The 25,801-nt window shown below is 46.6% G+C and overlaps 1 protein-coding gene across 1 annotated transcript in view; it reads left to right on the top strand.

Annotated features, from left to right (window-relative positions):
* The first annotated feature begins 10,553 nt into the window (after positions 1-10,553).
* Positions 10,554-25,801, top strand: part of MBOAT7 (membrane bound O-acyltransferase domain containing 7) — a 44,802-nt gene continuing 29,554 nt past the window's right edge. The window contains exons 1-4 of the mRNA XM_044278200.1: positions 10,554-10,686; positions 14,892-14,977; positions 17,408-17,537; positions 21,200-21,326. Of these exons, the coding sequence (XP_044134135.1) occupies positions 14,902-14,977; positions 17,408-17,537; positions 21,200-21,326 (333 nt within the window). The 5' untranslated portion in view covers positions 10,554-10,686; positions 14,892-14,901. The remainder of the gene's footprint in view (positions 10,687-14,891; positions 14,978-17,407; positions 17,538-21,199; positions 21,327-25,801) is intronic.

Raw genomic sequence — 25,801 nt, forward strand, 5'->3', positions numbered from 1 at the left:
CCCCCCTGAACCCCAATTAACCCTTTGATCACCCCTTTGTCAATCACTAGTGAAAGGAAAAAAGTGATCAGTGTAAACTGTCACTTTTTTTTCCCACTGTTATTGACCGTTAGGTTTTAGGTATAGTTTAGGCCCCTTGGTTAGGTAGTTTAGGGATCAGTTAGCGCCCAGCCCACCGCACCGCAGTCACTGATTCGCTGATTAGCATATCGCTAATCAGCATTTGTACTTTTATAGTATCTGGAAGTGATCAAAACTAATTGTATTAGTGTCACTTTAGTTCGCCCTCCACCCAAAACGCAGTGTTTGCCCGATCAGGCCTGATCGGTCGCCCACACGTGCGTTCACCCACGCCCGCCCCACCGCAGTGACAAAAAAATATATATTTTTTGATCACTGCACAATCACTTTACACGCACTGCGGCGATAAAAAAAATCAGTTTTGATATTTTTTTATCAACCGCAGCGGCCTCCGGTACTTCGCTAGCCTCCCCTTTGTAAGACAGGCTTGCTTTTTTTTTCTTGGGTAGTCTCAGGGAATACCCCTAAATTTAGTTGCCCAAAATGTCAAACAGGGGGTATTCTTCTGAAGAGGCCTACAGGCTTCTGACCCAGTCGGATGAGGAATGGGAACCCTCATCTGATGAATCCAGCGGGTCAGAATATGAACCTGTAGAAAGCAGTGGCTCTCTGACCCAAAGTTCGGACAAGGAGGCTGAGGTCCCTGATAGCACCAGGCGTACCCGGCCCCGTGTCGCTAGACCACAGGTTGCGCAGGATCCGCTTCAAGAGCAGCAGAGTGGGGCTGGTGCTGTCGGATTACGTGGTGAGGCATACACCAGCAGCCCAGCCCTCCCTGGACCTAGTACCAGCACTGCCGTAGAACATGGTGAAGTAGCGAGCACCAGAAGGGCAGTTGAAGCTGGTACGGTGGCACGTGCAGTAGTGACCCCGTCGCAGCCACCGCAAAGACGTGCCCGTAGAGCCCCTAGAATCCCAGAGGTGCTGGCAAACCCTGATTGGCAGTCCCCAACTTCAGCCGCACCTGTAGTTTTCCCTTTCACTGCCCAGTCTGGAGTTCGGGTTGAGACAGCTCAGATCGGTTCGGCCCTGGGATTTTTTGAGCTGTTCTTGACTGCGGAGCTCTTAGACATAGTTGTGGCCGAAACAAGCAGGTATGCCACACAATTTATAACCGCTAACCCGGGAAGCTTTTATGCCCAGCCTTTCCGGTGGAAACCAGTCCAAGTTTCCGAAATTAAAACTTTTCTGGGCCTCCTCCTCAACATGGGTCTAACTAAAAAGCATGAATTGCGGTCATATTGGTCCACGAACCCAATTCATCACATGCCCATGTTCTCTGCTGCTATGTCCAGGGCACGTTTTGAGGCCATCCTGCGTTTCCTGCACTTTAGCGACAACACCGCCTCCCGTCCCAGAGGCCACTCTGCTTTTGACCGGCTCCACAAAATTCGGCCCCTCATAGACCATTTCAACCTGAAATTTGCAGATTTGTATACCCCTGAGCAAAACATCTGCGTAGACGAGTCCCTGATACATTTTACCGGGCGCCTTGGCTTCAAACAATACATCCCAAGCAAGCGCGCCCGGTATGGGGTCAAATTGTATAAGCTCTGTGAAAGGGCCACAGGCTATACCCACAAATTTCGGATCTATGAGGGAAAAGATCAGACCCTGGAGCCGGTCGGTTGCCCTGACTACCTGGGGAGCAGTGGGAAGACAGTTTGGGACTTGGTGTCACCCTTATTCGGCAAGGGGTACCATCTTTATGTGGACAATTTTTACACAAGTGTGGCCCTCTTTAGGCATTTGTTTCTAGAACGGATTGGCGCCTGTGGCACCCCGCGAACTAGTCGCGCGGGCTTCCCCTAACGGCTCGTTACCACCCGTCTTGCAAGGGGGCAGAGGGCCACATTGTGTAACGAAGAACTGCTCGCGGTGAAATGGAGAGACAAGCGTGACGTTTACATGCTCTCCTCCATTCACGCAGACACGACAATACAAATTGAGCGAGCAACCCGTGTCATTGAAAAGCCCCTCTCAGTCCACAACTATAACCTTCACATGGGAGGGGTGGACTTCAATGACCAGATGTTGTCTCCGTATTTAGTTTCCCGCAGAACCAGACGCTGGTATAAGAAGGTGTCTGTATATTTAATTCAATTGGCTCTGTATAATAGTTTTGTTATCTACAGTAAGGCTGGGAGAACTGGATCCTTCCTCAAATTTCAGGAAGAGATCATCGCGAACCTCCTGTACCCAGGAGGTTCCGTGGCCCCATCCACCAGTGTAGTTAGCCGTCTACACTAGCGACATTTCCCCAATGTCGTTCCTGGTACCTCAACCCAACCGTCACCCCGAAAAAGATGTCGTGTCTGTAGCAGGAGTGGAATAAGGCGTGACACCCGCTATTTCTGTCCTGACCACCCTGCCCTATGCTTTGGAGAGTGTTTCCGGAAGTACCATTCACAGGTACACTATTAGCATAGGGATCATCTCACCAGGACAGGCACACAGGGCTATTAGGGCCCATTCACTCACACAGCTGCTGCAAACGTCTCCTTTCACCTGGGACAAAGTGCATAACGCACTTCGCCACATCTTTGGGCGATTTGCGCTTTGCACATTGACCCATGGGGAAGGAGAGGTTTGTTCTATAAAGGTAAAAAAAAACAAAAACACCAGTAAGCAAAAAGGTTAATGTTCAGTTAAAAAAGTTAAAGTTTATATAATTCTGTTCCAAAGTTAATAAAATTATTGCGTTGCGGCCTGGTTTTTTCTTTTTTTTTTTTTTTTTACCTTCCAGGTGGACCAACCGATCGACTAGCTGCAGCACTGATGTGCATTCTGACAGAAGCATTGCGCTGCTGTCAGATTACACGCAAGTCGGTGTATGCGGCGCTGCAAGACGGGATTTCTTCTCTGCAGTAACAGATACGTTTGCCAAGGCATACGAGCTGAGGAGGAGGCGGCATTCCTATGCTTTGGCAAACACTTTGTACATATAAAAAAAAAAAAAATCCCGGCAATGATTTATTCATCCACATCGATTGATGTGAATGGAGAAATCTGGTTTGCCAGGGCATACGAGCTAAGTGGGTATGGATGTTGGGCGGAGCTCCTATGTCCTGACAGACGCCTTTCCCCTCCTTTTTTTTTGGCAGAGATTTTTTCATCCACATTGATCGATGCGAATGAAGAAATCTGTGCCGTTAATTTTTTTCTTTCAGCCCAGAGGCTGAACGGAAAAAAAAATCTCATTACCTGTATGCTCAATATAAGGAGAATAGCAGAAACTCCTAATGCTGGCCATACATGTAATGATTGCGGAGACCCTCAAATGCCAGGGCAGTACAAACACCCCACAACTGACCCCATTTTGGAAAGAAGACACCCCAAGGTATTCGCTGAGGGGCATATTGAGTCCATGAAAGATTTAAATTTTTATCCTAAGTTAGCGGAAAGTGAGACTTTGTGAGAAAAAACAAAAAAAAATCAATTTCCGCTAACTTATGCGAAAAATAAAAAATTCTATGAATTTGCCAGGCCCCTCATTGGATACCTTGGGGTGTCTTCTTTCCAAAATGGGGTCACATGTGGGGTATTTATACTGCCCTGGCTTTTTAGGGGCCCTAAAGCGTGAGAAGAAGTCTGGGATCCAAATGTCTAAAAATGCCCTCCTAAAAGGAATTTGGGCACCTTTGCGCATCTAGGCTGCAAAAAAGTGTCACACATCTGGTATCGCCGTACTCAGGAGAAGTTGGGGAATGTGTTTTGGGGTGCGTACTCAGGTACTTCTCCTGAGTACGGCGATACCAGATGTGTGACACTTTTTTGCTGCCAAGGTGGGCAAAGGGGCACATATTCCAAAGTGCACCTTTCGGATTTCACCGGTCATTTTTTACAGATTTTGATTGTAAAGTACTTCTCACACATATCGGCCCCTAAATTGCCAGGGCAGTATAACTACGCCACAAGTGACCCCATTTTGGAAAGAAGACACCCCAAGGTATTCTGTGAGGGGCATGGCGAGTTCCTAGAATTTTTTATTTTTTGTCGCAAGGTAGTGGAATATGAGACTTTGTAAGAAAAAAAGAGAGAGAAAAAAAATCATCATTTTCCGCTAACTTGTGACAAAAAAAAAAATTCGAGGAACTCGCCGTGCCCCTCACGGAATACCTTGGGGTGTCTTCTTTCCAAAATGGGGTCACTTGTGGCGTAGTTATACTGCCCTGGCAATTTAGGGGCCCATATGTGTGAGAAGTACTTTGCAATCAAAATGTGTAAAAAATGGCCTGCGAAATCCGAAAGGTGCACTTTGGAATATGTGCCCCTTTGCCCGCCTTGGCAGCAAAAAAGTGGACACATCTGGTATCACCGTACTCAGGAGAGGTTGGGGAATGTGTTTTGGGGTGTCATTTTACATATACCCATGCTGGGTGAGAAAAATATCTTGGTCAAATGCCAACTTTGTATAAAAAAATGGGAAAAGTTGTCTTTTGCCAAGATATTTCTCTCACCCAGCATGGGTATATGTAAAATGACACCCCAAAACACATTGCCCAACTTCTCCTGAGTACGGCGATACCAGATGTGTGACACTTTTTTGCTGCCAAGGTGGGCAAAGGGGCACATATTCCAAAGTGCACCTTTCGGATTTCGCAGGCCATTTTTTACACATTTTGATTGCAAAGTTCTTCTCACACATATGAGCCCCTAAATTGCCAGGGCAGTATAACTACGCCACAAGTGACCCCATTTTGGAAAGAAGACACCCCAAGGTATTCTGTGAGGGGCATGGTGAGTTCCTAGAATTTGTTATTTTTTGTCGCAAGATAGTGGAATATGAGACTTTGTAAGAAAAAAATAAAATAAAAAAATAATCATCATTTTCCGCTAACTTGTGACAAAAAATAAAAAGTTCTATGAACTCACTATGCCCATCAGCGAATACCTTAGGGTGTCTACTTTCCGAAATCGGGTCATTTGTGGGGTTTTTCTACTGTTTGGGCATTGTAGAACCTCAGGAAACATGACAGGTGCTCAGAAAGTCAGAGCTGTTTCAAAAAGCGGAAATTCACATTTTTGTACCATAGTGTGTAAACGCTATAACTTTTACCCAAACCATTTTTTTTTTTTTGCCCAAACATTTTTTTTTAATCAAAGACATGTAGAACAATAAATTTGGTGAAAAATTTATATATGGATGTCGTTTTTTTTGCAAAAATTTACAGCTGAAAGTGAAAAATGTCATTTTTTTGCAAAAAATCTTTAAATTTTGATTAATAACAAAAAAAGTTAAAATGTCAGCAGCAATAAAATACCACCAAATGAAAGCTCTATTAGTGAGAAGAAAAGGAGGTAAAATTCATTTGGGTGGTAAGTTGCATGACCGAGCGATAAACGGTGAAAGTAGTGTAGTGCCGAAGTGTAAAAAGTGGCCTGGTCATGAAGGGGGTTTCAGCTAGGGGGGCTGAGGTGGTTAAATAAGTGTTTATGACCTCTCAGTAGTTTAGAGATGAGGGTTATTAGATGATGGTCACAAATTGAAAGTACCAGTCATACAGAAAAAAACTGTTGACCCTTTGTGACAGAACGGCTCAATATTTTTTAATAAAGGCAAATTGAAAATATGATTTTTAGCCAAAAATGAGTAAAATGCAGTCATAAACAAAAAATGCCTCCAAAGGTGTACATAGCCTTTAAATTGCAAGATTTATGGGAGTCCCAGAGATCTGACACCAACCAATCGCTTGCAGTTTACAGTAAATTGCTGAGGCTTTTCAGTACATACCATGGCCTTGTATCTTAGGATATTTTTTACATGATAGGAGACAACAACAAAAAACACAAAGAAAAAAATAATTAAAATACTAATCACTGAAAATAATATAATTTTCTGACCATCCCTACCTCTCTGAACTGCAGCAGCAGATGGAGGAAGTCATTGATCCTGTGAATGTTTAATGATGTTGACGACTTCTAAATGTGGCTTTATGGGGAAGTGAACGCAGAAGCTCAGGCTGCTCCTGGATAACTGTTCTGCTACCTCTGCACCTGGGTCTTTCCTGCATCATGACCCAGAAGATAAGAAAGGACTACAAAGCGCTATATTTCAGACCTGCATTTTATTTTATATCCTCTATGAGAGTTTTGGAGATGATCGGTGAGGTCCTGTGGATAGGGGATAAGGAGCTACAACCAAAATACCCCTCTAAAGGAAGGGCCATGGGTAGGGAAATCATAAATCCAGCACTGATTGTGAATTCATTGCATGTAGATGTGGTCTCATGGAACCCCATAAACTAACATTAGAGGTGATATTGCACCCTGTGGAGCCCTAGTCCTCACGTGAGCGTGCAGGGCTCATGCACAAGGCCATATTTCCAGCCTGCATCTGATGCGCCTTTTTTGTGGATCAGATGCAGACCCATTCACTCCAATGGAGCCGCAAAAGATGCAGACAGCACACTGTGTACCGTCTGCATCCGCAGGTCTGTTCTGTGGTAACCGCAAGAAAAAGAAAAAAAAAGTCCTATTCCTGTCTGTAAATAAATGGCGGCATGCACTCAGTCGGGATCTGTGTGCATGAGCCCAACCAAATCCCAGCATATGTGCCGGTTAGTTAGTGGCCAGATCTCCTACAGTTCCCGGCAATAGGGCCAGCTAGTATTGCGGTAACATCTGACAATACCGAATCCAGAAGTCTCCGGGAAACTGTTCTCTGCCAGAACTAGTAACGCTAGTGTAGAACTTGCCTAAGGGCTCATGCCCACCTGCCACGTGCACCACGCATCACAGATGTGTACCCATTCACTTGAATGGGTCCACAATCCGGGAGATGTGGTACGGAATGGAGGCACGGATCGGAAGCACTACGGAGTGCTTCCATTGGTTTTCCGTGCCTCCGCACAGCAATGAAGTAGTGCATGCATGGTGTGGACCGTCAGATGCGGATCGAGAGCCTAATTAAATGAATTGGTCCGCGATCCACATGCGGTGGCCTCACTGTCGGTGACTGTGCATTGCGGACCGCAATTTGCGGTCCGCAGCACGGGTCCGGCCAGCACACGGTCGTGTGCATGAGCTCTAAGGCCTGTTTTACATAGTCAATATTTGGTCAGTATTTGTAAGGCTACTTTCACATCTGCGCTTTCCCTTTCCGCTGTTGAGATCCGATAGGTTTTGTCCCTATTCATTGTCAATGGAGACAGAACTGAAGGGAACGGAGTGCACCAGAATGCGTAACGTTCCATTTCATGCTCCGATGCGCTAGATCGCGCAGGGCAATGGCTCTTTTGTTTATCATAACACACTGCCGGGCAGAAACTTCTGCCCCGGCAGTGTGTTCATTGACGTCACCGGCTCTTATGGGCGTGCTTTAGCCGTTTTACTGGCTAGGGCAGCGCTAAATCCAGCCCATCAGTGCCGGTGACATCACCGGGCTTCCTGGCAGCCCCATGGAGAGCCCGGTAGTTCACCAGATCTCCAAAAAATGCCATTGCCCTGCGCGATTTAGCGCCGGGCAAAGGAGAGCATCGGAGCATGAACTGCTCCGATGCTCAAGTCAGGGGGCTGCCTGGGTGAAAATGGAGGGATGTCCAGGTTCAGCTCTGAACCGGGACAACCCCTTTAAATCAGAGAAGAAAAGAAACCTCAGATACGGAACAACGGATCCGTGGAAAACGGACCGCAAAACAACAACGGTTGTGTGCATGAGCCCTTATATCTTATCTCTGTGTAGGCTTCACTATGGGTTTTGGCTCACAATAAGGGCTCATTCAGACAGCCTTATGCTGTCCGCAAAAACGCAAATCCGTTTTTTTGTGGACAGTTAAGCATGTCCACAAAAAAACGGATTGCATTCTGCATTTTTGTGAACCCATAGACTTCAATGGGGCCACATCCTGATCTTCACTGACAAGTTTGTGGAGCCGTAGAACAGAAGAAAAGGGCCCCACAGAAGTGAATATGTCTGCATCTAATCTGCAAAAAAACGTATCCACATTTTTGCATACAGCATATGGCCATCTGAATGAGCCCTAACTGATGGAAATAACTGATCAAAGAACTGAAATGTGAACTCAGCCTTAGGGCTCATTCACACAAACGTATTTTGCGTTCCGTATACGGGCCATTTTCTGCGTTCCGCATATGCTCTGTATACGGAACCATTCATTTCAATGGGTCCGCAAAAGTTGTTCCGTTCCGTGGCCCAGCAAAAATTATGAGTCCTGTCCTATTCTTGTCCGTTTTGGGGACAAGAATAGGCATTTCTATAATGGACCTTCAGTTCCGTTCCGCAAATTGCGGAAGGCACACGGGCGGCATCCGTTTTTTGCGGTTCCGTAATTTGCGGACCGCAAAAAACACCACGGTCATGTGAACGAGTTCAGCCTCATGCACACGACTGTATGTATTTTGCGGTCCGCAAAGAACGGATCCACAAAAAATACGGATGACGTCCGTGTGCATTCCGTATTTTCGGAACGGAACAGCTGGCCCCTGATAGAACAGTAATATTCTCATCTGTAATGCGGACAATAATAGGACATTTTTTTGCAGGACGGAAATACGGACATACGGAAACGGAATGCACACGGAGTAACTTCCGCAAAAAAAGCGGAACGTACACGAAAAGATAATACGTTAGTGTGGCTGAGGCCTTAGGCATCTTGCACACGACCGTATGTATCTGCAAAAATGGATCCACAAAAAATATGGATGACATCTGTGTGCATTCCGTATTTTGCGTAATGGAACACCTGGCGCCTAATAGAACAGTACTATCCTTGTCCGTAATGCGGACAATGATAGGACATGTTCTATTTCTGTGCGGAACGGAAATACGGAAACAGAATGCACACGGAGTAGCTTCCATTTTTTTTGCGGACCCATTGAAATGAATGGTTCTGTATACAGTTCGCAAAAAAAAAAAAAGGGAAACTGAATGAAAATACGTTTGTGTGCAAGAGGCCTTACAGTAAAACCAAGTGCATTTTTTAACCACGTGGTCACAATCATTTTAGGGAATTACTATGTACCCTGAAGTCAATAGCCAAGCTAATAGGGGGTGAGCACTAAAGGTGCCTAGGGCAGCATAAACCCGAAATACAACCTGCCCAGGCTGCACTACTGAGAAGAGGAAGAGTTAGGCCTCTTTCACATGGGCGTTGCAGGAAAAGGTGCGGGTGCGTTGCGTGAACAAACATTGAGAAAAATCGGCATGTTTGGTACCCGAACTTCTTCACAGAAGTTCGGACTTGGGATCGGTGTTCTGTAGATTGTATTATTTTCCCTTATAACATGATTATAAGGGAAAATAATAGCATTCTGAATACAGAATGCATAGTACAATAGGGCTGGAGGGGTTAAAAATAATAATAATTTAATTCACATTAATCCACTTGCTCGCGCAGCCGGCATCTCTTCTTTGCTGTGTACAGGAAAAGGACCTGTGGTGACGTCACTCCGGTCATCACATGGTCCGTCACATGATCTTTTACCATGGTGATGGCCCATGTGATCACCGGAGTGACATCACCACAGGTCCTTTTCCTGTACACAGCAAAGAAGAGATGCCGGCTGCGCGAGCAAGTGGATTAAGGTGAGTTACATTATTTTTTCTTTTTTTTTTAACCCCCTCCAGCGCTATTGTACTATGCATTCTGTATTCAGAATGTATTATTTTCCCTTATAACCACGTTATAAGGGAAAATAATAAAGATCGGGTCCCCATCCTGATCGTCACCTAGCAACCGTGCGTGAAAATCGCACCGCATCCGCACTTGCTTACGGATGCTATGCGATTTTCACGCAGCCCCTTTCTTTTCTATCGGGCCTGCATTGGTGAAAAACGCACAAAATAGAGCTTGCTGTGATTTTCACGCAACGCACAAGTGATGCGTGAAAATCACCGCTCATCTGCACAGCCCCATAGAAATGAATGGGTCCGGATTCAGTGCGGGAGCAATGCGTTCACCTCCCGCATTGACCCGTGCGGAAAACTCGCCCGTGTGAAAGGGGCCTTAGTGGTGCAAAGGGGGCCCACAGACATTGCTTTGCTTGGGGCCTCAGAGACAGGGTTTCCATCCCTGAGGGTAGAGAAACTCCACAAAGGAAGCCCAAATCGAACGCTAACAGAATATATAGTGGGGTCTAATAATTCTCTGCCAGCCTATTCCAATGGTTGGATATTTGATGCCGGATTAAAGGAGTTCAGCAACAGAACATCCCTGTCCATCTATACGCTGTACACGGCAACGTCCTGCGGTGACAGTCAGGGAGCCGTACGAGTCCCAGCCACATGTACTTCGCTCTTCCCACTAGTCTGTAGTCACTAGCGTAAAATCGGCTGCGGTGCTGAAAGAGTTAAGAGACACACGGCCTGCGTAACGCACAACCCATGTCCCCCGCCCCTTAGAACTTGAGTGATGGACGGTCAGCCAATCACCACACGGCGTCGCCAAGCATCTTCCAATCGCCGCTGAGGATGTGAGGTGGGGCTGATGAGGTCACCAGGAAGCGGCACATCCCATGCAGAGACGGGGTGGTTGGCGGTGACAGTGTGTCGTTTCCTTGTTGTTCCCTCCGCCGTGTAATGAATGGTTCCTCGTTAAACAATCCGAGCCCACAGCCCTACGCTTTCTAAGCATCCGTTAGAAGGTAAGGCGAGCGCGGCACCGGACACAGTTGTGTAGTGTCACAGGTGAAGGCATGCTACAGCGAGCTGTAATGGGCTCTGCCGCTGGCCATAGGGGGACAGGGCAGCCCTGCTGGAGACCACCGTCCCCCTCATTAGAATATTTCAATCAATTTATTATCATCATTAAAAAGTTTAATTATATGTATGATGTGTAGTTATTAACTCTTTATAAAGTGTCCTTTATGTATGGGGCAGGTTTACTGGGGGCGCCAGGCGGTGACCTGCTTGTGCCACAGACACGCCATTTAGTCCACTTTATCGCAAGGCCAGTATCGCGGGGGCGTGCCACTTTTCCAGATCATAGTAAAATGCTTGCAGTTATACGCATGTGAGAACATGACATTATATGACTTCGTGCGAGGCTGAAAACAAGCGATATACTGCGTGTCAGCCTATGGGATCGCATATGTACATGTGATGTCATTTGTTCTGCATGACGTAATTATAGAGGGGGCTACACGACGGTACTGCCTGTGACACCTGGCACACGACTAAAGACGGTTGTGCAGCCATAGAATGTAATGGGCAGCAGTGTTGGATTTTTTTTTAAATCCTGGGAGTCCTGATGAGACCCCATACAGTTTGGTGGCGGCGATGCTACACTTTGGTCATGTGACGGGTGCCGTGGCCAAGATCACTGCTTAGCCCCAGCCCAAAGGGATATTCCGCTGCAGATATTTATGGGACCTGCTCCTTTGTCGAGAACTAACTCTGACCACTATTCCATCTGATGAGGTGGTCGCTGTCACATCAAGGCCGAGAATTGATGGAGGGGTGGAAGTAGAACGCTTGCTCTGTGTTTCTGGCATAAAGCGGGCAGAGCCGCACACCGCCCACCTCTCCAGTGTGCCTCCATCTTCATGAGGCGGTTGGGATCGGCCATCCCCAACAGTCCCATAGAACTAAATGGGAGCACGGGCTCCCATTCTCATTATTAGCAGGGGCCCCACCGATTACTTCCCCTATAAGTGTTTATCATGAGACAACGCTTATAACGGAACGATCCGGGAACATCTGATAGTGTGATATGCGGGGCCCAAGGGGGTGGAGCATGACACTGCCGGCTATTCGCAGAGCGAGTGCATGGCAGGAGCTTGCATAAGACATTGCGCCTCTGCCTGTGCCCACTCTGCTAAAGCCTGACTAAGGCTCCATTCAGATGTCCGTAGTGCATTGCGGATCCGCAATACACCCGGCCGGCACCCCCATAGAACTGCCTATTCTTGAACGCAATTGCGGAAAGAATAGGACATGTTCTATTTTTTTCCGGAGCCGCGGACCAGAAGATCGGCAGGGCGGCCTGGACATGCAGATGCGGAGAGCACATAGTCTGCTCTCCACATCCATTCCGTCCCCGTAGAGAATGAATGGGTCCGCACCTGTTCCGCAATTATTACGGACGTGTGAATGGAGCCTTAGCAGAGCAGTGCTGGTACAGGCAGAGGAGCAATGTGCTATGGAGCTCCTACCTGTACGGCCGCAGGAGAATCCGTACTCCAGCCATGAGCTTCCGGTGCCTGTTTCGCTTGGAAAAAAAAACTGCTGTTAGTGGTTTTGGAAGGCTGTTCTGGCAGAGATCTCTCCGGATCCAGCATTGGTAGATGTCCGCCGGCCCTATTGACTATAATGGGGTATGGGGGAGATTTAGCCTCTACCTGGCAAAAAAGCTGGGATTTGGCTGGACAAACACCGCTGTGTGCTCGGTGCACAGAGAAGCTGCGATGCCTGGTCCTGAAATCGGCACAGTTTAGATATCAGAGCAGTCGTCTGCAGGGCCTGGCATGGGAGCAGTGTCTGTCAATCTGTCAGGAAAAGAGGTAAAGCGGTTCTCCAAGGAGCTAGGCCAGCCCCTCAGTGCTCCAAGCACCTCATCTTCATGTAATTAAGGCCACATGCACACGACAGTATTTTTTAGCGGTTCCGTTGTTCCATGATCCGTTTCCATGTGTCTTCCTTTATTTTTGGAGGACCACCAGACATAAAGGAATGTAAATAAAAAAGATAAGTCTGACAGGTTTGCCATGCAAATGATAGGAATAAAACGGACGCGGATGACAATCTTGTGTGCCTCCGCGTTTTTTAGCGGTCCCATTGACTTGAATGGGTACACAAACCGTTTTCCGCGGAAATAATAGGACAGGTTATATTTTTTGGACGGACTGGAACCACGGACGCGGATGGCAAAAGGTGCATTAGAAAATCAATGGGTCATCAGAAAATCACTAAAAACGGTGCAACGGACACGGAATAAAACAACGGTCGTTTGCATGAGGCCTAAAGGTGAGAATTTCTCTGCATTAGTAATACCAATGCAAAAAGGGCTTATTTTAGTCACAATGATCAACCCTACCAGGCAGTATCCCGGGTTTAATAGGGTTGATCATGATGACAAATGCTCTTTCATTTTCAGTGGTATAGACAAATATTCTAAAAAACCACAACTTTGTTTTCTATTATTATTGGGGTTGAAAAACTCTTTGACAGCACTGTCCCTTTAAATTTACTGAAAGAAGAGAAGGTAGAGTTGCTCATAGCAACCAATATGCTTCTCTATAATATGTGATTGCTGTGTTGGCGTTGCTGGAAATTTGCGTTTATGTTACCATACCAACTGATGAATCAGGCAGGCTGTCAAAATAAATGCATCTTCCAAGGAGTCTTATAAAAATACGCTAGATTATGGTAATAGAAAGGTAAAAAAAGGTCTAAGTAAAAGTAGGTAAAATATTTAAATTAAAAATCAAAGCCATTATTATCTAATGTGAAAATCAGACATGGTTACCTGGGTCTGCTCCGCCGCTGACCCCCGGCTTCCCTTTTCCATCTGTGTACTGAAATCAATCTTTAAATCCCCGAATGAAAAGTGTTTGATGAATTGTGATCAGTTTGATTGTGTCTGACTGCGCGCTGACCGGTGGCAGCGCCTACACAGGACTGCGCGCTGACCGGTGGCAGCGCCTACACAGGACTGCGCGCTGACCGGTGGCAGCGCCTACACAGGACTGCACGCTGACCGGTGGCAGCGCCTACACTGGACTGTGTATTGGCCGACCATTGGCAGCGGTTACACTGAACTGTGGGTGTATGTGTGTATTGTATATACCCATATGTATGTGTAGCAGCACTGTGCGTATAGCACAGCGGTATAGTGTAGCTCCATCCATCGCTATACTGTACTGTCTTTCTGGCTCCCCGTATACACAGCGGCACACACAGGCTATAATCAGTCAGTGATTTGGGACGTCTTATTGAGCATCAGGATGGTCCGTAGGGTACATTCACAGGTTGCTGAAGATGCAGATTTTGTGTCGCAGAATTGCATGCAGAAAATCTGCAGCGCAGTACCAGCAAAGTGAAGGGGTTTTTAGCAATTCTCATCCACACGCTGCAGCAGGAATTGACCTGTGGTACAGATTTTAAATCTATGGCCTGTCAATATGTCCTGTAGGATTTTAGCGCAGATTTCCCCCATTGCAAATGCAAAGAGGAATCTACATGAAATCAGTACTTCTGCCATGAAATTGGCAGCGTTTCCTCAACATGTGAGCATACCCTTACTGCTTGAAGGAAACATTTTCCTTCTGACCAGGCAAGGAGCATCATTGTTGCCTGGTGACTAACATACTGATTTATATTCTTTCAGTAAAGCTTCCATTACAGGGGTTCTGCTGCTTATCCTCTGAACAGATCATCAGCATCTGATCGTCAGGGGTCCGACACCCAGGACCCCCCACCGATCAGCTGTTTGAGAAGGCAGCGGCGCCGGTAGTAGCACCGCGGCCTTCTCGTTGTTTCCCACAGGACCAGTGACATCACGACTAGTATCGCTGGCCTGGGCGCAGCTCAGCCCCATTCACTTCAATAAATAGACCATCGGTAAGAAAAATCTGCAGAAAGCCTTTAAGTGCAATCAGTTAGAATGTGCCATCCTTTCGGCCTCATGCAAAGGACCATATACGTTTTGCAGTCCGCAAAGCTCTGAACCCAGCCGCGTTCACACTGTGTGCTGTTTGCATCCATTAAAAAAATGCGGATCGGTGCGGCCCAAACATACGGTGGTGTGCATGAGGCCTTACCTTACCATCCTGTGCGCCAGGACAAGTCTGGTATGGCGTGATGTTTTTGTTGCAATGTCCTTGACTTCTCATTTGCGCTTCCTTTGCAGGAGGGTGACCATGTCCCCTGACGAGATCACCTACCTTGCCGTGCTGCTGTTTTCTGTAATAATAGGATTTCCCTTCAAGCATGCAAGTAAGTTCACGTGTAATTCTCCGCTAACACAAAGATCTACACTTAACAGGACGTCAAATTTATTGCATACGAAAAGGGAACGGATCTGTAGAAAACCGCTTTGCTAATGTCTCCCTAGGAGTGAGCTTTGTATTACGGAGACGAATTTCCTGGAGTATAAGATACTGACGCTGAGATACTGAAATACAAATCCCTGTCTTATACGGGAAAACTATCTCCGGAGATAATCTGCCATGTAATCTAGAGGAGCCTTCTCTTCCCGTATAATCCTCAGTGGCAGAGTAAGGCTACTTTCACACTAGCGTTCGGGGCTCCGCTTGTGAGTTCCGTTTGAAGGCTCTCACAAGCGGCCCCGAACGGATCCGTACAGCCCCAATGCATTCTGAGTGGATGCGGATCCGCTCAGAATGCATCAGTATGGCTCCGTCTGTCCTCCGCTCCGCTCAGCAGGCGGACACCTGAACGCTGCTTGCAGCGTTTTCGTGTCCGCCTGGCCGTGCGGAGCCAAACGGATCCGTCCAGACTTACAATGCAAGTCAATGGGGACGGATCCGTTTGACGTTGACACAATATGGTGCAATTTCAAACGGATCCGTCCCCCATTGACTTTCAATGCAAAGTCAGGAGTCCCCATCAGATCGGAGTTTTCTCCGATCCGATGGTATATTTTAACTTGAAGCGTCCCCATCACCATGGGAACGCCTCTATGTTAGAATATACCATCGGATTTGAGTTACATCGTAAACCTCAGATCCGACAGTATATTCTAACACAGAGGCGTTCCCATGGTGATGGGGACGCTTCATGTTAGAATATACTGAGAACTGTGTACATGACTGCCCCCTGCTGCCTGGCAGATGCTGCCAGGCAGCAGGGGGCAGACCCCCCCCCCCCCCTCCTCCTGTAATTAACTTATTGGTGGCCAGTGCGGGCCCCCCTCCCTCCCCAGTATTAAATATTACCAGTGCTGCGGCCTCCCCCTCCCTCCCTCCCCAGTATTAAATATGACCAGTGCGGCCTCCCCCTCCCTCCCCAGTATTAAATATTACCAGTGCGGCGGCCTCCCCCTCCCTCCCTCCCTCCCCAGTATTAAATATGACCAGTGCGGCCTCCCCCTCCCTCCCCCGTATTAAATATTACCAGTGCGGCGGCCTCCCCCTCCCTCCCTCCCTCCCCAGTATTAAATATGACCAGTGCGGCCCCCTCCCTCTATATTTATTGGTGGCCGGGCCAGTGCGGATTCCAAGTATTGTGAGCAGTGCGGCCTCCCCTCTCCCCCCCCTAATTAAAATCACCCCCCCCCCATCATTGGTGGCAGCGGAGAGTACCGATCGGAGTCCCAGTTTAAATCGCTGGGGCTCCGATCGGTTACCATGGCAACCAAGACGCTATTGCAGTCTTGGCTGCCATGGTTACTTAGCAATAAATACAAGCATTATACTTACCTGAAGAGCTGCGATGTCTGACCGTCCGGGCGCTCCTCCTACTGGTAAGTGACAGGTCTGTGCTATAGGCAATGCGCCGCACAGACCTTTCACTTACCAGTAGGAGGAGCTCCCGGCCGGTCAGACATCGCAGCTCTTCAGGTAAGTATAATGCTTGTATTTATTGCCAAGTAACCATGGCAGCCAAGATAGCGTTTTGGTTGCCATGGTAACCGATCGGAGCCCCAGCGATTTAAACTGGGACTCCGATCGGTACTCTCCGCTGCCACCAATGATGGGGGGGGGGTGATTTTAATTAGGGGGGGAGAGGGGAGGCCGCACTGCTCACAATACTTGGAATCCGCACTGGCCCGGCCACCAATAAATATAGAGGGAGGGGGCCGCACTGGTCATATTTAATACTGGGGAGGGAGGGAGGGGGAGGCCGCACTGGTCATATTTAATACTGGGGAGGGAGGGGGGGGCCGCACTGGCCACCAATAAGTTAAATACAGGAGGGGGGGGGGGTCTGCCCCCTGCTGCCTGGCAGCATCTGCCAGGCAGCAGGGGGCAGTCGTGTACACAGTTCTCAGTATATTCTAACATGAAGCGTCCCCATCACCATGGGAACGCTTCTGTGTTTAGAATATACTGTCGGATCTGAGTTTTCCGAAGTGAAAAATCAGATCTGAAATAAACAGTTATGCAAACGGATCCGTTCTGAACGGATGCAAGCGTTTGCAGTATAGGAGCGGATCCGTCTGTGCAGACACCAGACGGATCCGCTCCTAACGCAAGTGTGAAAGTAGCCTAAAGCATCTACAGCGAGTGGAATAACTTATACAACCAAGTCCTTAAAATACTCCTATTTACAGTCGGGTGGTACCTTCACTGCAAGATCGCCTTGTACATATTACATTGGGAAATATGTTTGATGCAAGGAGGCTTCAGGACTAGCAGAAATGTTGGGGTGGCTTTCTACATTTTTGGCTTTTTACATTTTCAGGTCCACATGTGAAGCAGTGGGGTGGAGCAGCGGTGGGATTGCTGGTGACGCTGGGGACTTGTAACATCCACATCCTGCATTCCATTATCACCATCCTTGGGACATGGCTTATCACAAAGATATCACCCAGGTACGGCGACTATATTGCCGGCAGTTTGCTCTCATTTTCCTGTAATATTGTGAGTTACAAAAGAGAAAAAATGTAGATTGGCTCACCTCCATGCAGAGACAGTGCTCGGGATCAGGGCTGGCAACCCAACACCGGTACGAGGAAAAAACGTAGGTTATACACTGTACGTTGTATAGCGGCTGTGCTTGGTTTCGCGCTCAGCCGATTTACTTGACTGGGACTCAGCTGCACCTAGGCCACGTGACACATGAATCGTCACTGGCCGAGGGAAAGCTGGGAGACAGCTGCAGCACTACTGCAAGCACCAGTGCCTTCTCAAACAGCTGACCCCCGCCAGTCAGATACTGATCCCCAGAGGATAGGTCATCGGTATTTAAAGGGGTTCTGCAGTTTGTTTAAACCGATGATCTATCCTCTGGATAGATCATCAGCATCTGATCGGCGGGATCCCCGCTGATCAGCTGTTTGAAAAGGCAGCGGTGCTTCAAGAGCGCCTCGGCCTTCTCACTGTTTACTGCAGGCCCAGTGACGTCACGACTAGTATCAACTGGCCTGGGCGGCGCTAAGCTCCATTCAAGTGAACAAAGCTTAGCCGCGCCCAGGCCAGTTGATACTAGTCGTGACGTCACTGGGCCTGCGGTAAACAGTGAGAAGGCCGCGGCACTCCTGGAGCTCCGCTGCCTTTTCAAACAGCTGATCAGCGGGGGTCCCAGGTGTCGGACCCTTTAGGTCTCAGAAAACCCCTTTAACTTGTTATTATTATTGTAAGAGAAGATAAAGGGACAGTTTAATCAAAAAGTGACATACCTTTGATGGTTTGGCAGCGTTTAATCTTGATCTTGCTGCAGATATCTGGTGGTGAGAGAGGCCACACAGCAGAACGTTCCAAAAAAGCATCTTATTTTACAGTAAAATTGAATATTATGTAGGCAGAGGATTCAAGGGGGTTGTCCATGATTAGAAAAACATGGCTACTAGAAACAATGCTACTACTGTCCATGGACTGAGCTGCAATACCACACACAACCCTCGGACAGGTGTGGCGCTGTTCTTGGACTAAAAGCAGACCTGTTTTTCTGATTCTGGGTTACCCCTTTAATGGCAGGCCTGCTGCCTGAGATAAGACACACTAAGAACAATGTGGACAACATACACAGACCAAAGTGTGTGGGGGATGGGGCCAGTCGATGATGCCCATATTAAATTCAGAACTGTCCTAAAGGTTTTTTATTAACCCTGAGGTGAATGACCCCTTTCTAGTTTGAAGCTCCTGCTTTCCTACTCCCCGGGGATCAGTTGTCATCGCTGGGAAAGCTGTGCTTAGTATGACATAGCTCTTACTCTTCAGGTGGATGGGCAGCCATGGAATATACAGGTCCTTCTCAAAAAATTAGCATATTGTGATAAAGTTCATTATTTTCTGTAATGTACTGATAAACATTAGACTTTCATATATTTTAGATTCATTACACACCAACTAAAGTAGTTCAAGCCTTTTATTGTTTTAATATTGATGATTTTGGCATACAGCTCATGAAAACCCAAAATTCCTATCTCAAAAAATTAGCATATCATGAAAAGGTTCTCTAAACGAGCTATTAACCTAATCATCTGAATCAACTAATTAACTCTAAACACCTGCAAAAGATTCCTGAGGCTTTTAAAAACTCCCAGCCTGGTTCATTACTCAAAACCGCAATCATGGGTAAGACTGCCGACCTGACTGCTGTCCAGAATGCCATCATTGACACCCTCAAGCAGGAGGGTAAGACACAGAAAGAAATTTCTGAACGAATAGGCTGTTCCCAGAGTGCTGTATCAAGGCACCTCAGTGGGAAGTCTGTGGGAAGGAAAAAGTGTGGCAGAAAACGCTGCACAACGAGAAGAGGTGACCGGACCCTGAGGAAGATTGTGGAGAAGGACCGATTCCAGACCTTGGGGGACCTGCGGAAGCAGTGGACTGAGTCTGGAGTAGAAACATCCAGAGCCACCGTGTACAGGCGTGTGCAGGAAATGGGCTACAGGTGCCGCATTCCCCAGGTCAAGCCACTTTTGAACCAGAAACAGCGGCAGAAGCGCCTGACCTGGGCTACAGAGAAGCAGCACTGGACTGTTGCATGTCATTCGGAAATCAAGGTGCCAGAGTCTGGAGGAAGACTGGGGAAATGCCAAAATGCCTGAAGTCCAGTGTCAAGTACCCACAGTCAGCGATGGTCTGGGGTGCCATGTCAGCTGCTGGTGTTGGTCCACTGTGTTTTATCAAGGGCAGGGTCAATGCAGCTAGCTATCAGGAGATTTTGGAGCACTTCATGCTTCCATCTGCTGAAAAGCTTTATGGAGATGAAGATTTCATTTTTCAGCACGACCTGGCACCTGCTCACAGTGCCAAAACCACTGGTAAATGGTTTACTGACCATGGTATTACTGTGCTCAATTGGCCTGCCAACTCTCCTGACCTGAACCCCATAGAGAATCTGTAGGATATTGGGAAGAGGAAGTTGAGAGACGCAAGACCCAACACTCTGGATGAGCTTAAGGCCGCTATCGAAGCATCCTGGGCCTCCATAACACCTCAGCAGTGCCACAGGCTGATTGCCTCCATGCCACGCCGCATTGAAGCAGTCATTTCTGCAAAAGGATTCCCGACCAAGTATTGAGTGCATAGCTGAACATAATTATTTGAAGGTTGACTTTTTTTGTATTAAAAACACTTTTCTTTTATTGGTCGGATGAAATATGCTAATTTTTTGAGATAGGAAATTTGGGTTTTCATGAGCTGTATGCCAAAATCATCAATATTAAAACAATAAAAGGCTTGAACTACTTCAGTTGGTGTGCAATGAATCTAAAATATATGAAAGTCTAATGTTTATCAGTACATTACAGAAAATAATGAACTTTATCACAATATGCTAATTTTTTGAGAAGGACCTGTATGGTCACGGTGAGTCCGCCAGAGCGGTGGGTCTCTTCTCAGGCTCATAGAGAGGGCTCTCAATGGTGCCCTGATACAACATATGGGAAGAAGTTAATCAGTAGGGACATACCTTTTTACTGGAATATGGGAAGTTAGTTCTAGATGGAAGTAGAGAAAGTAGAAAATGAAGCATCAGTAGCACTTAGTTCTTTAATAGCTCGTCTGTTAGGGTACTTTCACACTAGTGTGAGCAATCCGTTCAGGATGCATCAGTTCAGTCTTTTTGCCTTTTCAGGACAGAGATAATACCGCATGCTGCGGTTTTATCTCCGTCCAAAATTCCGGAATACTTGCCGGAATGCTCGAATCAGCATTTTTTTCCCATTGACGTGCATTATTGCCGAGTGTTCCGGCAAAACAGATCCGTTTTTGCGGTCTGCACACGCTCAAAAAATGTGAAAAGAATAAATGCCGGATCTGTTTTTACCGTATGACACCAGAGAGACGGATCCGTCATTTCAATGCTGATCCGTCTAACAAATGCCATCAGTTTGCATACATTTTGACGGATCCGTCAGGCAGACGTACCCCTAATGTAAGTTGATTGTAGTTCAGGCTAAAGATGAAAACTGAGCTAAAGTGTTTTTTTTTTTGTTTTTTTTTTGTTTGTTTGTTTTTATAACCTAACCTGATATATTGTATCAAATGATGAAGCTTTTCATCTGTGACTCTTACTCACTGTCAGATCCTGTCACTTCCTCGCACTGGGCTGGACCTTCAGCTACCTGCTCTTCTTCCGAACAGCGACTTATTTTGACCTTCCAGCACCCACCCCGTTCACTAATGCCGTGCAGTTACTTTTAACACTGAAGGTGAGTTCACACCGCCCCTCCGACTGTGCACAACAATCAGTTCTGTAACAAAGCATAACGGGTGCACTACCTGTGACCCAGGGGCTTACGTGCAGCCCCCTACGCCATTCTGTGCAGCCCTAAAACATGTTTTTGCAGTCTGTGCTTGTCCGTGGCTGCTCATGTGCATTGTCCATGTTAGAGTGGCATGTAAAGGGACAACAGGGTGCTGGTACGTACTAATGGGGCATCTCGGGGATCCCATCTATTGGTCTCCTGACCGCTGTCTGGCAATCCATCAGCAGATGAGGTGGGCATCCATGTGCACGATATTTATTGTAGTTTTATGGGAGTAGTGAAATACTTTAATGATCTAACTAAAATAATGTTTTTTTTAAATATATGGACCCGAAAATGGCTTAAAAAAATACTTGTTCAACAAAATTCAAGGTCTCGTATAGCTAAATTGAAGGGAAAAAAAATAATGAAAAAGTTTTGACAGCTGGAAAACAAAGGGGGAAGAATATTACTGACCCTTAAATGGAATGTGTGATCAGAAAATGACCTATTGTTTAAATCACATTTTTATGTTGCTTGCACACTATAGAAAAAAGCACTGTCCTATGCATGCTCCCACTGTCCCGGCCAGCGCCTTTTCCTATAGTGTGCAAGCACAACCACCACTGATAGATTGCAGGGTGGTCGTAACCATGGAAACGAGCAGTGTATAATGTGATGGGGAAAATGAATCCAGACAGCAAAGGAGGCAATATGGATAATAACAATATATTAGTAAGTGTCTTGTATTACCGTAACTTTATCTACATGATAAATGCCACTTGCTGAAGCGACACAACCCCTTAAGTCACTTTAGTTGTGCGCCAACTATATTTACTTCAGACATCATTTCAAAGTCTACAATAAAAAGGGAATTTTTTTTTTTTCAATTTTAATGTGACTGTTGTGGGTGGTGGCGGGTTAGGGTACTTTCACACTTGCCTTTTTTCTTTTCCGGCATAGAGTTCCGTCCTAGGGGCTCTGTACCGGAAAAGAACTGATCAGTTTTATCCTCATGCATCGCTCAGGATGTCTTCAGTTCAGTCTTTTTGACTGATCAGGACAAAGATAAAACCACAGCATGCTACGGTTTTATCTCCGGCCCAAAAAATTGAAGACTTGCCTTTTTCCATAGGAATGTATTAGTGCCGGATCCGGCATTCGAAATACCGGAATGCCGTATCCGTCCTTAAAAAAGAATAAAAAAATGCCGGATCCCTTTTTCCGGATGACACTGGAAAGATGGATCTGGCTTTTTAATGCATTTTTCTGACTGATCAGGATCCTAATCAGTCTTACAAATGCCATCAGTTGGCATACGTTTTGCCGGATCACTCTGCCGCAAGTGTGAAAGAAGCCTTAACCCTTAAAGGGGTTATCCAATTTCACAAACAGCCCCCCATGTGCTGGGCCCCTCAGAGGGAATATACTTACCCCGCTCCCTGCACCTTTCCTGTTCCCCACACCGCTGGGGGGGACGAGCCTCCCTAGCATCATCCGCTAGGGAGGGAGCCTTGTCCCCGTCACCGCCTGCCACTTTGTATAGCTGATTTAGTTGTTTCTGGACTTGCAGAACTAACATGAGTGGAGCAATGTGGTCCCCATCTGAGTAAATGCATACTTTTTATGCAGATCTGCTGCATCCTTGTTGAGAAATACATTTTTTATTGTTAATGCAGCTAAGGGTTTCGGCACACTGATGGGCAGGAACTCCTTGGAGCACCTTAGCTTGTGCAGCAATGGCCACTCCCACCTCCCCTTGATTAAAAGGGTCATGCATCATCAAAAAAATCTCCAAAAAACACAGATATTTCATGAGAACTGTGTGATGCTTCATTTCTCTTGTGGTGGTGCTGCAGGAGAACTAAGCGTTGTTTGCCACAGTCTTCCTGATTGATGGTAGTCCCAGCAGCAAGCTACTTAGTAATTAGTTTATCCTTGGGGGTTTCTCCTGGTAAAAAGCATGGTCCAATACAGGCAGCCTGTTTAAGAAAAAGATCTCTTATTACAGTTCTCTCTGTGTAGCTTATAAGGGTGTGTTCAGAAAGTCCCTGGTGACTGGTGTAATTTCTAACGCTGTCTGTGTTTAGCTGTGGGTGATTACACCTACTCATGAATGCTTAGAACTGCCCTGGCTCTGCTCCCGCAATCCCTGCAGTATAATAACATTGTTAGACGATGCCGTTATTAAAGACACACTGGCAGATATTGTAAAGAAAACACAGTCCAATATATTTAATAAATGGTTGTTTTGCATAAATCAATAGTACAGGTACTGAATATTAAATGTTTTATAATATATCTTAGCAGAGTCAAATGCTTTGTTCTCCATCTAGCAGCTCATTCTTCCTCCTCTCTCCATAGACCTCTATGGCCGCATGTTTGCCTCTCACCCTTTAAATAAGCTTTTTTTTGTCTGTCTCTCCCAGTACCGCTCACTCATCCTCATCTATCCAGTCTTCTACGGGCAGCATGTAATCTGATCCTTCAGTGAGCTGACAGCCATCTTGTCTCTTAAGACGCATTTAGCAGAGAATGTTAGCTGGGGGTGATATAACCATTTTACTCTGCTAGGATATATTACAATGTTTCTTATATAGTTTGTTGAAACGACAGTGTCCAGATGAGTTATATTGAAATGAGACGTAGGTTGAGGTGGCACTGCGGCTTCGAATCCTCACTTCACCACTTTAATCACATGAAGGAGGCAGCGGGCCATGTTCCTGTGATTGCACTGTTGTTTGTTACTTCCCTCTCTGCACCCAGTAAAATAAATTTTGCATCGAATGGTGAGTGCCGCTTATTCATTTCTACTCTTGGAAGTGTCCAGATGAGTGTTTTATCCCTTTATTTTTTTTGTTGTTGTTGCTAAACACGGTGTGGCTCGGAGGAAATGGTTGTGTTTAAAACTTTTGCAGTAAATTAAACCAACAAAAAGGTGGTGAAAACTTAGACAAAAGTGTCTATCCATGCATCAAATATATCATGCAGCATAAGCCACTGTGATAAATTGGAAGCATCTTTAAATTTTGTGGCCTGAAGCTGGCCATACACTTTAGATTGGTTGATGGTTGAACAAATGGTTACCTGGTGAACGATTGTTTCACAGACGCAGCCATACACATTTTAGTCCATATTGGCCGTAAAGGCTGCCATACACATTCTATAGCTCTCTCCCGACTTCCCTTCTACCATTCCATGTTCAACCTGATGGTGTATTTAAAGGACAGAGGGTTAAAAGCCGCTGTCGGACACTGGGATCGGGGGAAAAATATTCACTACACCCAATCTTGCCCTTACGCCTATGACAGGACCCTTGAGAGACAGCCTCATTTCAGGACAGGAAACTTTCGTGGAGAGCACTTAAGGAGGGATACCTCCCCCATACTACCAGTTTCCTGTCCTATGGATAGGACGTTTTGTGGAGAGCTGAATTTGGCTGCAGGAGCCCCGCAGGCACTTTGTTTCAGGGGTTACCTGGAGCTGCCTGCTAAGTCTGGGGTTCATCCCTCTGGGTCCTGGATTTTCATCAGGCCGGTGTTCCTGGGCAGTCCCAGCATAACCGAGAGGGGATGCTGACACGCCAGATCCTCCTGGCAGTGTTCAGGAGGTCCCGTGCCTTTACTCTGCCTTCTTCCCTGTCTCGAAGCTTACAGAGGCAGGGAGGGCAGGGTTTGAGTTATTTGCGTGCCCTGCGCGCGAACCAGAAGTTGTAACACACAACTTCCGGTATTTGGAATGCACGCGGTGTGCGTTCCGGAAGTAAGAAGAGAATCTCCTACTGAGGCCGCATGGGTGCACTGGCAGGGACCCGACCTCTTGGTATTTAAACCCTTCAGCGCCGGTCAGAGGAAGCCCATCCAGCCATCGATCCTCAGTGGATTCTTCTTGTGAAACTCTCAATCCTGGTCCAGTATCATGGATGATGAGAGTACCCAGCGCTCTGAAGTCCAGGAGAGTCATGATCCTAGACCGAATATCAAAGAGGGCCCCAGGAAAGCTACTACTAAATCCAAAGGGAGGGAATGTGCTGTGTGCAAGAAAAAGCTCGCTCCTTCTTGGTCTAAGTTACTTTGTCAGCATTGCATGAACAAAGTCGTAGAAGAGGAATCCCCATCTTTACTTCAGAGTATCGAGGATATTGTCAAATCTGAAGTTTCTGATTCAATGAAAATGTATCCCTTCCTCAGCCTCAGACTACATGCACACGAACGTTGTTTGTTTCCGTGTCCGTTCCGTTTTTTTTTTTGCGGATAGGATGCGGACCTATTCATTTCGATGGGTCCGCAAAAAATGCGGACAGCAGACAGTGTGCTGTCCACCTCAGTATGTCCGTTTTATAGCTCCGCTAAAAAAATTGTGCATGTCCTATTTTTCTTCTAGTTTGCAGGCAAGTATAGGCATTTTTACAATGGACCCGCAAAAAAAAAGGATGCCAT

This window comes from Bufo gargarizans, chromosome 2 (assembly GCF_014858855.1).
Source record: "Bufo gargarizans isolate SCDJY-AF-19 chromosome 2, ASM1485885v1, whole genome shotgun sequence".
In the NCBI taxonomy this organism is placed as follows: Eukaryota; Metazoa; Chordata; class Amphibia; order Anura; family Bufonidae; genus Bufo; species Bufo gargarizans.